The sequence below is a fragment of the Macaca fascicularis genome, chromosome 14 (genome assembly GCF_037993035.2).
Source record: "Macaca fascicularis isolate 582-1 chromosome 14, T2T-MFA8v1.1".
Taxonomy (NCBI): Eukaryota; Metazoa; Chordata; class Mammalia; order Primates; family Cercopithecidae; genus Macaca; species Macaca fascicularis.
In genome coordinates this window covers 8,988,574-9,004,291 of record NC_088388.1, presented here as the reverse complement: position 1 = coordinate 9,004,291, position 15,718 = coordinate 8,988,574, and the positions used below count along the sequence as shown (strand labels likewise).

The 15,718-nt window shown below is 55.2% G+C and overlaps 1 protein-coding gene across 19 annotated transcripts; it reads right to left on the bottom strand.

Moving 5' to 3' along the window:
• Positions 1 to 5,580: 5,580 nt before the first annotated feature.
• Positions 5,581 to 13,441, bottom strand: SLC25A45 (solute carrier family 25 member 45). Of its 19 annotated transcripts, none has more exons than XM_005577278.5 (8): positions 12,991 to 13,441; positions 12,420 to 12,474; positions 10,467 to 10,510; positions 10,202 to 10,273; positions 9,727 to 9,912; positions 7,187 to 7,445; positions 6,905 to 7,044; positions 5,581 to 6,065 (listed from the first exon to the last, which is right to left on the bottom strand). In XM_005577278.5, the coding sequence occupies exons 2-8, from the start codon at positions 12,454 to 12,456 to the stop codon at positions 5,928 to 5,930; spliced, it is 876 nt and encodes a 291-aa protein (XP_005577335.2). In that variant the 5' UTR covers positions 12,457 to 12,474; positions 12,991 to 13,441; the 3' UTR covers positions 5,581 to 5,927. The 19 variants fall into 19 exon arrangements, 18 of the variants coding, with proteins under 18 accessions (XP_005577335.2, XP_065384040.1, XP_065384037.1 ...); XM_065527968.2 differs by having other exon boundaries at positions 9,727 to 10,015; positions 10,467 to 10,569; positions 12,420 to 12,481; positions 12,991 to 13,151; XM_065527965.2 differs by having other exon boundaries at positions 12,420 to 12,481; positions 12,991 to 13,151.
• Between the last annotated feature and the right edge of the window lie 2,277 nt (positions 13,442 to 15,718).

Sequence of the window (15,718 nt, the reverse complement as noted above, 5' to 3'; positions counted from 1 at the left end):
TCTCATGGCGTTGCTCTCAGCAGCAGCAGCAGCAGCAGCATCTGGGCGACATAGTGAGACCCTCCCTATCTCCAACATAATGGAAGGCAAATCTTGGACCTGCCCCAAGCCTACTGAATCAGAAACTCGACGGTGGGACCCAGCAATCTGTATTTTCACAAATTCCCCAGGGGATTCCAAACAACAGGCATAAGTCAAAGGAATGTGATCAAGGTTTCCCTAAGGAAGTGTGGTTGAACTGACAGCTGAAGGCTGGGTGGGAGGCACACAGGCAGGCAGAGGGCATGTGCAGCCAGGCACAGTGGCTCATGCCTGCAATCTCAGCACTGTGGGAGGCCAAGGCAAGAGGATAGCTTGAGTCCAGGAGTTCAAAAAAAGCCTGGGCAACATAATGAGATCCCATTTTTACAAAAAAAATTAAAAATTAGGCTGGGCGCAATGGCTCATGCCCGTAATCCCAGCACTTTGGGAGCCCAAGGCAGGCGGATCACCTGAGGTCAGGAGTTCGAGATCATCCTGGTCAACATGGTGAAACCCCGTCTCTACTAAAAACACAAAAAAATTGCCAGGTGTGGTGGTGGGTGCCTGTAATCCCAGCTACTGAGGAGGTTGAGGCAGGAGAATCTCTTGAACCAGGGAGGTGGAGGTTGCATGAGCCGAGATCATGCCACTGCACTCCAGCCTGGGCGACAAGAGCAAAACTGTCTCAAAAATAAATAAATAAATAAATAAATAAATAAATAAATAAATAAATAAAATTAGACTGGGCGTAGTGGCTCACGTCTGTAATCCCAGCACTTTGGGAAGCCGAGGTGGGTGGATCACAAGGTCAGAAGTTTGAGACCGGCCTGGCCAATATGGTGAAACCCTGTCTCTACTAAAAATAAATAAATAAATAAATAAATAAATAGGCTGAATGCAGTGGCCCACGCCTGTAATCCCAGCACTTTGGGAGGCCAAGGCAGGCGGATCACCTGAGGTCAGGAGTTTGAGACCAGCCTGACCAACACGGAGAAACCCCGTCTCTACTAAAAATACAAAATGAGCCAGGTATAGTGGCACATACCTGTAATCCCAGCTACTCCGGAGGCTGAGACAGGAGAATCACTTGAACCCGGGAGGTGGAGGTTGCGGTGAGCCCAGATCGCACCATTGCATTCCAGCCTGGGCAACAAGAGTGAAACTCTGTCTCCAAAAAAAAAAAAATAATAAAATATAATATAAATAAAAATTAGGTGGGCAAGGTGGCACACACTTGTAATGCCAGCTACTTGGGAGGCCAAGATGGGAGGATCACTTGAGCCTGAGAGGTTGAGGCTGCAGTGAGCTTTGATGGTGCCATTGCACTACAACCTGGGCAACACAGCGAGACTCTGTCTCAAAAAAAAAAAAAAAAAAAGAAGGGCATGTGCGAATGTCTTGTGATGGGAGGGAGCCTGATGTGCTTAAGGAACCAAGCGAAGGTGCATGCCTGCGAGCCTTGCAGGCTGCGGGAGGGAGCTTGCCCCGGTTCTGCAGAGGACTGGGAAGCCACCGAGGAGCAGGGAAACTTGGGGAGAATCGTACTGCCAAAAGTTAAAGCACGTGGGCCAGGTGTGGTGGCTCACATCTGTAATCCCAGCACTTTGGGAGGCTGAGGCGGGCAGATCACAAGATCAGGAGTTCAAGACTAGCTTGGCCAAGATGGTGAAACCCCGTCTCTACTAAAAATACAAAAAATTAGCCGGGTGTGGTGGCGGGTGCCTGTAATCCCAGCTAGTCGGGAGGCTGAGGCAAAGAATTGCTTAAACTCGGGAGGTGGAGGTTGCAGTGGCCCGAGATCTTGTCACTGCACTCCAGCCTCGGCGATAGAGCAAGACTCCGTCTCAAAAAAAAAAAAAAAAAAAAAAAGGTAAAGTACATGTTCAGATCTGAGACAGGACCAGGGCTGTGCTATTAGGATTGGTAAAGAGGGAGTGGAGGCCAGATGCGGTAGCTCACGCCTGTAACCGCAGCACTTTGGGAGGCTGAAACAGGAGGATCACTTGAGCCCACGAATTTGAGACCAGCTTGGGCAGCATAGTGAGACCCCATCTCTAAAAAACTGGGAAGGAGTAGAAATCTTTCAAAGGGTTAAGAGGAGTTAGGGGCTGGGCGTGGTGGCTCAAGCCTGTAATCCCAGCACTTTGGGAGGCCGAGGCGGGCGGATCACGAGGTCAGGAGTTTGAGACCAGCCCGGCCAATATGGTGAAACCCTGTCTCTACTAAAAACACAAAAATAGCCGGGCGTGGTGGCAGGTGCCTGTAATCCCAGCTACTCGGGAGGCTGAGGCAGGAGAATTGCTTGAACCTGGGAGGCGGAGGTTGTACTGAGCCAGAGATCGCGCCATTGCACTCCAACCTGGGTGACAGAGTGAGACTCTGACTCAAAAAAAAAGAAAAAAAAAGAGGAGTTAGGGACTCTTTTGGCATGGCGTGGGGGAAGGAGAGCTCCTCTGAGACATCAGCCCAGGCTGAGAGCTGAGGGCAGCAGGGCAGGCTGGGGGAACTTGAGGTGCCTTTGGGATACCCCAGGATGTGTGACCAGAGACAGCAGTGTGGGCCTGGCACTCAGGATCCTGAGCAGACTGCAGACACCAGTTAAGTCACATTCACAGTGTGGACCCCCTTGGCTCAGCTGTTTCCTGAGTCTGGTCGAAGTGATTTAAGCAGAGTCATCTCGTGGTTGTGTCCTCTCCCCCTTTCCCTGCGCATGTAGCTTTCCCCAGGCTGGAGTGCGGTGGGGAAAGCCACAGGGAGTGTCACTACACACGTAAGTTAGTCTTCTGGAATTTCTTCAGCTGTGGTCACTGCTAAAAAAAGAAGTATGACGCTGGACAACAGGAGTCCAGTGGGACTTCGTTTAACATGTTTGCTCAAGTTATCAGCTCTTTGCAAGTGACCGACAGACTCCACCTCCTCTGTAACCTCAAAGCATGTTCACAGACTATCTCCTAGTTCTTAGGGATTTCTTCTGTCTAAAAGAGTTCTCAAAAATAACAGCAATCTCAAATACCATCTGTTAAATCCCTAAGCAATTTCACATGCATCTTATGAGACCCTGCTGATTAAAAACTTTTTTTTTTTTTTGAGACGAAGTCTCGCTCTGTCACCCAACCTGGAGTGCAATGGTGCAATCTCGGCTCACTGCAACCTCCGCCTCTCTGGTTTGGGCAATTCTCCTGCCTCAGCCTCCTGAGTAGATGGTACTACAGGCGCACGCCACCACACCCGGCTAATTTTTTGTATTTTTAGTAGAGATGGTGTTTCACTGTGTTAACCAGGATGGTCTCGATTTCCTGACCTCGTGATCTGCCCACCTCAGCCTCCCAAAGTGCTGGGATTACAGACATGAGCCACCATGCCTGGCTAGATTTCATGGTTTTTTTTTTTTTGAGATGGAGTCTCTCTCTGTCACCTAGGCTGGAGTGCAATGGGGTGATCTTTGCTCACTTCAACCTCCACCACCCGGGTTCAAGTGATTCTCCTGCCTCAGCCTCCTTAGTAGCTGGGATTACAGGCATGCGCCACCACACCTGGCTAATTTTTGTATTTTCAGTAGAGATGGGGTTTCACCATATTGGCCAGGCTGGTCTTGAACTGCTGACCTCAGGTGATCTGCATGCCTTGGCCTCCCAAAGTGCTGGGATTACAGACGAGACCCACCACCCAGCCAAGATCTAGATTTTTAGAATCTCTCTGGTCCCTTCCTGCCCCATCTTTGTCTTTCTGCCCTCCCCTCCAGTGGTGGCATCTCCTCCTGGGGCCTCTGTGCAGGAGGAGTGAGTTATTCGCTCACTAATCACGCCATACTAAACCCTCAACTCACTCCAGGACTGTTCTCCCAGCCCAGCGGGTAGCCTTTGCTATGGGTTGCCGGAAAGAACCTGGGCCTGGAACTCCCTGGTCCCACCCGAGTCTGGCCACTCTCTCTGGCTGTAAAGGTGGAGTTTAGAGGAGGGGCACTCCAGGCTCTTTAGGAGATGCCTCTGGATAGAACCAGAGAATGGGAGCCCATTTAACTAAAGCCAAAAAATAGATGTTTTTCTTTGTATTCCCTTGCTAACTGGTTTTTTTTTTTTTAGGAGCAGATGTTTAATAGGCAAAGGACAGAGGAGAACAGCTCTCTCTCAGAAACAGGGGCGCCCAAATGGGAATTCCCGCTGACTAGTAATTTGATGAGAAATAGCAAACAACAGAGGACCACTCTTACCTGCCCTCCTGCCTACTTTCTGCACTGTTTATAGGAGTCCACCTCCTCCTCCTCATGCATCCTGTTTGCTTCCTTCAAGCCTCTGGCTGCCCAGTGGTGTTCTGACACCTGCTGTACCGTCACTGCAGTGTCCAGCCTGGAGTCCCTGGCACTGTGGTGCTGCTGGGTGGGCTCAGAGATTGTCCACTCGGAAGGGATCACAGAGGAAAGCCAGGCGCGGTGGCTCAGGCCTGTAATCCCAGCACTTTGGGAGGCCAAGGCGGGTGGATCACACGAGGCCAGGAGTTCGAGGCCAGCCTGGCCAACATGGTGAAACCCCTATCTCTGCTAAAAATACAAAAACTAGCTGCAGATGGCTGGAGGCCAGCACAGGATCTGGTGAAGGAGAGCTCCGACGAGCACGTGACGGAGCATGGTCCCGGCGGGTCTAGCCCAGGGTAGTGTGGGGGCAGTTGAACTTAGGCGACTCACGGAAGACCCCCATGTGCCCAGGTGGAGCAGGGTAGCTAAGTAACTGGACGCTGGGGCTGGAAGCTCAGAGGCATCCAAGCACATCGTATGACTTACCCGTAGTGTGGCCTAGGACAAGCTGCAAACTGTCTCTGAGCCGAGGCTGCCTCTCTGCCAGCTGTGATCATTACACTGTGATTGTTTCTACAGGGAGGCACCGGTAAATGGCGGGAATTCAGGTCACCATGAGGTGCACTCACGTTGGTCTCAGACCAGATAGGGACATTAGTGGGTACAAATGGCCCTTGATGCTCAATTTTGTTGTCAGTTAAAAGAACCCTCTCAGCCAGTTTTTAATTCCCACTGAGCAACTGAGATGGGTAAAGAAAACGACAGTGGCTCGCACCGGTAACCTCAGCTCTTTGGGAGGCCAGGGTGGGAGGGCTGGCTGTGCTCAGGAGTTCAAGACAGCCTGGGCAACATAGTGAGACCTCCTCTCTACAAACAATAAAAATAAAAAATTAGCCAGGTGCAGTGGCACACACCTGGAGCCCCAGCTACTTAGAAGACTAGGGTGGGAAGATCGCTTGAGCCCAGGAGTTCAAGGTCGCAGTGAGCTATGATGGCACCACTGCCCTCCAGCCTGGGCAACAGAGTGAGACCTGTATCTAAAAAAAGAAAGAATAGAGAAAAAAAGAAAAAGAAAACAAGTGCCATCAGCTGGGAGTGGGCAAAGCAGACAGACCCCCAGCTCCCAGCATCCTCCACTGCAGGTGACCTCAAGACAGGTCAGAGCAGGCAAATGGGGGCTGGGAGATTCAACAGAAAGCTGTGTGGCAAGACCAAGAAAGCAGGTGTGGCAGCTGGCGTGGGAGAGACAGGTCAGGAGTACAGTCGCATCATTTAATGAGCATTTATTGCACATGTCTGTTCAAGCACCAAGCTCAGGCTGGAAACCATCCAAAGCGCAATCCCTGACCTCAGGGAGCTCACAGTCCAGTGGGGAAGCCGAGAAGCAAATTAACGACTCTGAAGAAGCGGAGGCAAGTGCTATGATCAAGGCAGGTGTGTGGGTGGAGTGTCTGGGAACCCCAAAGTCAGCCTCAGGTGGGGAGGCGAGTCAAGGAAGGACCGGGAGACCAGGTTCAGCCTGGGTCTCAGAGGAGAGTGGGGCCAGCCCGGGGAATGGTGGAGTCACCCTGCCGGGCACTGCTGGCCAGGCCCAGGCAATGAGAGCACAGCTTGTTCAGGGTCCAGGAAGCAACCCCAGGAGAACGAAGCCTCGTGGGGAGGGAGGAACCTGGAGGGTGGAAGGAGTCTGGGCTTTTCCTGAAGGTGATGAGAGCCACTGAAGGATTCTGGCCAGAGGAGACATAGGGTTATCCTGTCATGGGGGAGAGAGCTTTGAAAGGCAGGGAGGTGGGAGGCAGCGGGGACTCTCAGAAGCGAAGTCTCAGATCTCCTTAAGAGGTGAAGGCGGCCGGACACGGTGGCTCACACCTGTAATCCCAGCACTTTGGGAGGCCGAGGCGGGTGGATTACAAGGTCAGGAGATTGAGACCATCCTGGCTAACATGGTGAAACTCTGTCTCTACTAAAAATACAAAAAATTAGCTGGGTGTGGTGGTGCCCGCCTGTAGTCCCAGCTACTCGGGCGGCTGAGGCAGGAGAATCGCTTGAACCTGGAAGGTGGAAAGGCGGAGGTTGCAGTGAGCTGAGATCGCTCCACCACACTCTAGCCTGGGCAACAGAGCAAGACTCCATCTCAAAAAAAAAAAAAAAAAAAGAGGTGACGGCACAGGACAGGGGCTGGGATGTTGCCAGCTCACTTGTGCCTCATGCTCCCTGTTTCACAGACGTGGGAGGCAAAGGAGTCAAGGCCAGCTACACAGGGAGGCTGCCCAGGCCCCCTGGCTTCTGGCTTCTGCAGGCACCTGCCCAGCCCAGATCTGCTCGGGTGGGAGGTGCCTTGGTCAGGAAGGGCTGAGCCTCTTGCACTGATTTGCAAGCTGCAGATTTTCAACCTGGCCTCCAATCTCAAACTGGCTTCCGGGCCGTGGGCCTGATGGGGAGCCATTGGCATTGCCGCAGGGCTCATCCCCACCAGCGGAGGAGATATTCGTAGCTGAGGAAGGTGACAGCATTGACGGGAAAGGCGCGGGCACTGTTGATGGTGACCCCCCGGAAGAAGACCCCCAGTCCTTCCTGCCGGACGCTGCTCACCATGCAGTCCAGCACCCCCTGGTATACTCTGCGTCTCAGCCCGTCCATCTGCATCCGGGACTTGATCACGTCTAAGGGCGTGGCTGCCACCCAGGAAGCAATGCCTGCAAAGCCCCCTGCCACCAGCACTGTGGCTGAACCTGGGGCAGAGGTAGCCCAGAGCAGGGGTCAGACCAAGAACACAGCATCCTCCCCAGACCCTAATCTCCTTCCCCAGTCCCTGCTGGCCTCTGCCTGCTACACACACCTCTGTCCCCCATCCTCTCACACCACTTTACTTACTGGGATTCTGGCCTTCTGGTGTGTACTGGTGACAGAGCCCTTCATAGGTGATGAAGTAGATCCCCATCGTGGGGGTGTCCCTCAGCATCAGGGCCCAGGCTCCTCGGAACAGCCCCCGGTACCCCTCCTCCCGGAAGATGGAGGCTGCACAGTGCACGGGCCCCTGGTACTGGGGTGGGGGGCTACCCGGCTGGGCCACTGGCTCTGTCTGGTTTTGTAGCCGGACTTTGATGAGGTCAAAAGGAGCCAGACAGTAGGCCTGTTGGGGACGAAACATGAAGGCCCCAGGTGGGGCTTTGGGCTGGGAACTGGCCCCTTACATTCACAAGAGGAAGGATGCAGGCAGACGACCACATCATCCGGTTCCTCAGGAACCCTGCCAGTGCCCAGCCTCTCACGTGCACGTGTGGCTGGGATGGCCAGGATGTCTGCATGCGATGGGGACAGGCCACCTCCCTTGGCATCAGGCCCAAGAGCGAGAGGCACTGCCCCCTCCTCATGCAACAGTGACCCACTTGCCTGGCCTGCACCAGGCACTCAGAACAAGCCCAGATTCTTTTTGCAGGAGCAGGTTGGTTTCTGGCCTCCCTAAAGCTGGCAGTGAGCATACCTGCACAGTGAGCAGGGGCAAGTGAAGGATTCAGCCTGTGACTGTGAAATAGCAAAGAGGCCACCCTCTCCCAGGGTGAAGGAGGTCCCCTCGCGAGTGTTGTTCTCCTGCACCCACTTCTCAGAGGCCCGGGGGGCATGGGGGCCAGCCCTTCCTGCCTCTGGAGAGGCAAGACTCCCTCCCATTAGCATTCCACCAAAGAGGCTTCTGAGTGTGGGAAGGTGGGTAATGGGGGGACTTGGCAGGTGCTAGAGCTCTTAGCATCGGCGGAAGCAGACACTACACAGATTTGGGATGGAATTGGGGCTGGGGTCCTGGTAAGGGTCAGTGCTGGGGGGATGTAGAGAGTGATGGCGGCAGTTAAGGTTTGGGTCAGAGATGCCACTAGGTCAAGATGGCTTTCGGAGTCCAGGTGAGAGTCAGAGTCCATGTTGAGGCTAGCCTATCTAGGAGGGACTTAGGTGTTTTTCGCTCGTTTGTTTTGTGACAGGTTCATGGGCTCAGTTCCTCAGCCCTGGCGATGGCTGATGGCGACGGGGACTGGCGGTCACCTCCGGTGCTGGTCCTTAGGGTTTGGCAGGCCAAGTCTTCGCTTGTTTACTTTGGCCCTGGCAGGAAGGGTCATAGGTTGGGGACCATCCCTTGGGAGATGGGGCCTTGTGCCACCCTCCAGAGCGTGCTGGCAGGGCTGAGCTCAGGGCTTCGGGGGGTGTTCTGAGCCCTGAGCTCCTGGGGGCTGAGGACAGGGCGAGGCTGATGACAGGTGACAGTCCCACAGGGTGGTGGAATGTCAGATGCTATTTCAGAAGGTTAGCTTTGGCCAAGCCCAGGGCAACATCTGTGCCTGTCAGAGGCTGCCAATCCCTGCCTCTTCTTCCACTCCACACTAAAACACATTTTTCTTCTAAGACTCTGGTAAACGGAAGCCACAGGTTTGACTGTAAACCCAGGCTCCATCAGCAGCCCTCACAGTCCCCACTTCTGCTTTCCAAAGAGCTGGAGGGGGCAGGGTGACTTAGAAGCTGGGCCTGGCCACTTAGCTGAGGGCCTCGGTTCTCTTCCTTGTGTTTGTGGGATGTGGCTCGTGGGACTCAGGAAACCTATAGGTGACACCTCGCACAAGAAGGGGCAGAAGAAAAGCCAGGGCCTCCGGGGGTCTCATTAATCATTAATTCATTTGAAGGAGCAGCCTGACTTTGTCCTTTGTCCTTGCTCTCTGCCCCATGAAGTGTGACAGGGAACTGGGGGCAGCCGCCCAGGAGAGGGCAACCCTGGCTCGCGGTGGGGCTGTGAGTGGGTACCGGGCGCACCCTGTGCCTGCTTATGTTCACAGGCACCTGTCAGTACCGGCTCCCACTGGCGGCAGCTGGTCCCTCTTCCCTTCATCTGCCCCTCTAAAGCCTAAAGCCCAAATGACGGCAGTGACTTAATGGCTAATGCCGGGGCCTCAGGTGAGGCTCCCAGGTCATGGCCATGCAAGCGCTCCAGGCAAAGGGTAGAGCCAACGGGACCGGGGGAGTGTCAGGACCTCATCAGGATCTGGCCAGAGGGGCTGGGCTCACAGCTCTGCGGGGGGCTGGCAGTTCTCCAGGGTCAAAGGTCTCCTTGGGGAGTGGGGTCCCCACAGCCCTGAGTCTGGCAGACCCCTCTGGAGGAGGGCAAGCCCTGTCAGCTGGAGCGAGTGGCCCAGGCTGCTTCTCCCAGCACCCTCTTGGTACTGCCCGCCAGCTCTGTCTGCCTTTTGCCTCTTCCGTTCCCCACAGCGCTCCCCCAAAGGCCTGCAGCCTGGAAAGCCACAGCACAGGCCTCTTGTTCCCCTCCAGGAGGCCTGTGCCTCCATAGCTGTGGGTCACCAGAGCAGGGCGGAAGAGGACAGATCGACATGACCATCCCTATGACACTCGTGTGTGCCCACCCACTGCCCCCTCACCTGCAGGAACCCCCCGGTGCAGCCCGCTAGGAAGATGTGCATGTAGCTGGGTGGCTGGGCCCGCCGCTCCTGGTGGGAGGTGGCCGTGAGCAGCAGCAGGGTGTTGCTATAGACCCCAAACAGGACAGAGTTGACCACAGCTATGCTGGCAATGGGGAAGCTCATTCCCTTGAAGAAGCCCAGGAGCTGCAGGGAGACACAGTGGCACTGGAGTAGGCACCGTGGGGCCTCCCCTTTGTCCTCTCCAGCCCTGGAAAGGCAGCCTCTGGCTGGAAACTGCTCCCAAGTCCTGCCACAGGGAGGTGGGGACAGGTGGGGACAGGCTGAGGCTGAGCCATTGGGGTGCCAGGCTACCACCCAGGCCCCCCAAGGATCCCAGACATGGTCTTCTCTCCTCCAGGGGCAGAACCCTGCTGGAGCGGGAAGCTGGCACCAATGGCCCCAGATGCCTCCCCCAAAGGAGTGGTTCACTCACGGACTCATGGCGGTAAATCTTGACCATGCAGTCAATGATGCCCCGGTAGGTGGTCTGGGTCTGCAGGCGCACCTGGGTGGGAGAACAGGGCAGGTGGGGTGGCGGGATGGGCAGGTGGGCCAACCTTTCCCTCTGCCCCCTCAAGCAGGATGCCAGCCAGCAGGAGAGGCAGGAAAGGCAAGATTAGCCAGGCCTGATCTCAGGGCACCCTGACGTTTGGGTTAGGTGCGATCTTTCATTCCTCTGGTGCCTCTCCTAAACTCACCTTTACAGTGTCAAAGGGGTGTCCCAGGACCAAGCCCAGAGCTCCTGTGGTGACAAGAAGGTGCTATGAGTGAGGGCCCTCGTGCCAGGCCCAGGAAGCAAGTCTGTGCCAAGAGGAAAGAGGGGTTCAGGCAGGAGGAAGGAGAGCAGAGCCATCTCAGACATGTGCAGCCACCTTCCTGCCAAGCTCCAGAGACTCCAGCTGCCCCGACACCCCCTCCACGCAGGCACTGGGCCAGGAAGGCACTGGGACAAGGGAGTAAGACCCCAGGCCCCACTGAGGATGCACACCCAGGAGGGAAGAGCCAGCCAAAGATGCATGTGTCCTCTCTGGAGCCCATACCCAGGTATCCCACTGCCAATAAGATGTGGGACTCTGGGCGAATCACCCAGGTTCCTGCCTCTCCGAGAGCTTTACTCTTTTTTTCAACTCATAATGTTGTCGCCAGGATCCAGAGCAGGCCCTGCTGCCAGCTGGCCACGCAGAACTGCAGGGCCCTGATGGGGGTCATGCTTGGGCACCTGCGGAGGAGCTTCTCCCCTCCCGTCCACCTGCCCACTGCTAGCCCTAGCCCTCCACAGCGGAGGCTGGTTCTGGAGCTTAGGGGAGGTCGCGCTCCCAGGAGGCAGGTTCAGAACGTCCCTCTCTTTCTCCTAAGAGGAATGCCACCCGGAAGCTGGGCTGGGACCACAGCACAACAGGCCTCAGAGCCCCGGACTGCGGCCCACAGCCAGGTAGGGCAGAGGCCCAGAGGGAGCTCAGGACAGCAGGTGAGGCCAAAGGAGAGCTTCCTTTGTGAGCTCCACAGGGTGGGTCTGGAGAGCAGGGCTCAAGGTATAGGTGCTCACCTGGCTCTCCCGCCCTCTGCAGGTGTCAGGCAGAGTGACCTTGGAAGGCAGAGGTAGCACCTCCCACCTGCACCTTCTCTTCTCCCCATCGGCCAATCCCCGGTGGACTGGGGACAGCTGGCTCTGGGGCGCTCCAGGGAACCCAGACTTTTTGTTTTTTTAAAGACAGGGTCTTGCTCTGTTATCCAGGCTGGAGTGCAGTGGCATGATCATGGCTCATCGCAGCTTCAACCTCCTGGGCTCAAGGGCTCCTCCCACCTCAGCCTCTGGAGTAGTTGGGACCACAGGCATGCGCCACCAAGCCTGGCTAATTTTTTTCTTATTTCTTTTTTTTTTTCTTTGAGATGGAGTCTCGCTCTGTTGCCCAGGCTAGAGTGCAGTGGTGTGATCTCAGCTCACTGCAAACCTCTACCTCCCGGGTTCAAGCGATTCTCCTGCCTCAGCCTCCCAAGTAGGTGGGATTACAGGTGCCCACTACTGCACCTGGCTATAATTTTTGTATTTTTAGTAGAGTTGGGGGTTTCACCATGTTGGCCAGGCTGGTCTCGAACTCCTGACCTCATGATCCACCCACCTCGGCCTCCCAAAGTGCTGGGATTACAGGCATGAGCCACAGGGCCCAGCCTCTAATTTCTTAGAGAGACAGGGTCTTCCTATGTTGCCCAGGCTGTTCTCAAACTCCTGACCCCAAGTGATCCTCCTGCCTCAGCCTCCCAAAGTGCTGGGATTACAGATGTGAGTCACCATGCCCTGCCTTTTTTTTTTTTTTTTTTTTTTTTTTTTTTGTGGCAGGGTCTCATTCTGTCACCCAGGCTGGAGTATAGTGGTGCAGTCATAGCTCACTGCAGCCTTGAACTCCTGAGCTCAAGCAATCCTCCTGAGTAGCTGGGACTACACCATGCTCAGCTAATTTGTTTTTTGATTTTTTGTAGAGACAGGGGCCTCCCTATGTTGCCCAGACTGGTCTCAAACTCCTGGGCTCAAGTGATCCTCCTGCCAGGCTGGAACTCAGACTTTGGTCTCCACTCCTCCCGTGTCACCCATCTTCCCCAGGGAGTGACCTACCATTGGGTGTGATGTGACAGAAGGAAGAAAAATGTCTCACCAGAGATCCAGCCAGCCACAAACTCCTCCACCGGCATTGTCTGGGCTTGCAGAAACTGGTGGCTCCAGCAAAGGAGACAGAGTTGAATTTCCCCCCTCCCTCCCCTGGCCCATGCTAATAACCTCCCACTAATGTTTAACCCTGGCGGGAAGGTGAGATGTGGCCTGGTGCCCGGACCTTCAGCAACTGGCAGAGGGGAGCGAGCCAGCTCCGGTGACCCTGGCCACCTGGAGGAGTCGTGCAGAGTACAGTCTCACGGGCCAGGCGTGCCAGGACCACAGGGGCCTTGATTCCCCAGCCTGGCCAATGATCCTGGCTCTGGAGATGGCAACTGGGTCCCTGCCCCATGGTCGGGCCCCTCCAGGGCTGCCTTAGTCAGCAAGAAGCAAGCCCCTGCCTGCCCAGCCAGCCCAGCTCCACTCCCATTCATCGCCACCAAGGGGCACGGCCGCCCCCATGCCACAGAGAGAGGCCAGGTGCAGAGGGAGCATGGCCACCAGGGGGTAGGCCCAGCCCGCAGCTGCCGGCTGCGTGGCAGGGTGGGGAGGAGCCACTCCCAGGAGTGACTCACCAGGCCTGGCTGTTCTCTCCAGGGTTGTTTACGATTCCCCCGACTCCCCCGTGTGAGTCAGAAACACAGCCTTCCTTGGCCTCCTCCTTCCCAGGGGAAAGATGGGGGTTTTGATCATTTAAAGTGCATGTTGATCTGCAATGGCCCCGTTCTGCTCAGTCAAAACCAAAACCCTTTCAAGGATCTGTGAGCCACAGGGTGCCGCCCATTCTCCTCTGACCTCACGTCCTGCCACCCACCCCCTTGCTTTCTCTGCTGCAGCCACCCGAGCCTCCAGATTCTTCTTCAGTCAGCCTTCTGCCTCCAGGCTCTTCCCTCTTCCTGGGCACTCTTGCCCTGGCACCCCTTCAGCTGGGGCTCAAATGTCACCACCTCGGTGAGGTCTGCCCCGTCTCCCCAGCTGGAGGCACTGCTGGCTCTTCCTCTCTTTCTCCATCACAGTTATCACCCCAACATGTGACAGGAAGAACTTGTCTGTCTGGGCAGGGATATCTGGGTGTTCTGTTCACAGCAGGTGGCACGGGGTGGGCGCTCAATAAATACTGAGTGACTGAATGAATGGAAATGTCAGCGAGCAGCATCAGCGGCAGCCTTGGGGCTCCAGTTCCCTCTTCTCACCGCCAAAAGGCCCTGGGGAACATCAAGGCCCAGTGACACCTGCATCATCCCCTCCACATCTGCCTGCAGCTCCTAGTCTCCTATGGGAGACGCCCAAGGCCCAGTCCTGCTCACACCTCTCCTCTCATTGTGGCTAAGGTAGAACCCAGCCACCCCTGCTGCTTTCTCGTGGGTGGACAGATTCTGGAAACAGGACCTCCCACTTCCTCCCTCTGGAGCTGCCTGGGGCTCCTTGGGCCACCCACAAATATCGTCCTGAAAGACCATCCCCAAAGACTGGCCTCTCGTGGTGGCTTGGGCTGCAGTCCTGGTTCTGCTTCCTATTCCTGAAACTGCCTTTGCAGAAACTATAACTGATACAGGCCGGCTGCAGTGGCTCAGGGTGCAGTGGCTCACGCCTGTAATCCCAGCACTTCGGGAGGCCGAGGCAGATGGATCACCTGAGGTCAGGAGTTCGAGACCAGCCTGACTAACATAGTGAAACCCCGTCTCTTCCAAAAATACAAAAATTAGCCAGGTGTGGTGGTGGGCGCCTGTAGTCCCAGCTACTTGGGAGGCTGAGGCAGAAGAATCGCTTGAACCCGAGAGGTGGCGGTTGCAGTGAGCCAAGATCACACCACTGCACTACAGCCTGGACGACACAGAGAGACTCCGTCTCGGGGTGGGGGAAACTATAACTGATACATCTATTACAGTGAAAGAGATCTGACCTAACTGACTCCATCTTGCTTCTAACTTCCAAGCTGTCCTTTTTCACTCCTGGCCATAGGCCGAACTAACTGGGAGGAACTCAGTTTATAGTTTAGCTTTGAAACAAAGATGGTAACAGCCCTTTCCCAAAACAAAACCTGTTCCTGCCTGGGGACTAGACTGCCTTTGTAGGACTAACAAATTAGCCACAAGATTAGAAATTATGGTTTAGGAGTCATACAGCTAGAGACTGCAAGATTCTGACCCTCCCCAAATTGCTCCTGGGAATAACATCACTATTGTAAAAGCTCAGATCAGGGCCTGAGATATTTTGCAGACCCTGCACTTGATGATCAGCGGGCACCACTCAGATCCATAAACTGGCTCATCTGGTCTTGTGGCCCCCACCCAGGACCTGACTCAGCACAAGAGGACAGCTTCAACTCCCTGTGATTTCATGAGACCCAACCAATCAACACTCCCAACTCACCGGCCCCTACCCACCAAATTATCCTTAAAAACTCCGTCCTGGAATTCTCAGGGAGACTGATTTGAGTCACAATAAAACTCCAGTCTCTCGTACAGCCAGCTCTGCATGAATTAAACTCTCCTTATTGCAATTCCCTTGTCTTGACAAACTGGCTTTGTCTAGGCAGAGGGTAAGGTGAACCCAGTGGGTGATTACATGATCTCCCTGAGCGATGTTAAGCAGCCCCTTCTGTGGGCCTTGGGGTCTATTACCGTTTGCCAAAGTAGGACAGCAGTCGGGCTAACTGATGTCTAAGCCTCTCGGCTCTAAAGGCTGGAAGCCACCTCCTCCCTCATTTCAGAATGGGTCTCATTCTCTTTTCCAATCTCACCGCCTCACCCCAGTTCAAGACCCTCATTCCCACTTCCCTAGGGCCTTCCTGAAGGGAAGCTCACCCACGCATGGCGTCATCTTGTGAATCTCTAGCTCACAACCTCCAAAATGTTCTTACTGTCTGACACACCTGCCCCATATCTGTCATCCTGGGGTTCAAGGCCTCCCCCATGGTGCCACCCACCTGCTGTGCTCTGACACAGCGGGGGTCTTTCCTGGGGTCCTAACCATGCTCGTGCAGTTCCCACTACATGGAATGCCTTTCCTTCCCCACCATCAGCCTCTCGGACTCTCTCCCAGTGACCTTCCTTGGCTAGACCCGGGTTCTACCCTCCCCACCACCACCACAGAGACTCCCCGGTGTCAGTCTTTGACATAAAACAGAGATACTATACTCACCTTTTAGTGAGTTCTAAGGATTAAAGCACTTTAAAAAGTGGCTGGCAGCTGGGCTCGGTGGCTCAAGCCTGTAATCCCAGCACTTTGGGAGGCCGAGACGGACGGATCACAAGGTCAGGAGATCAAGACCCTCCTGGCTAACACGGTGAAACCCCGTCT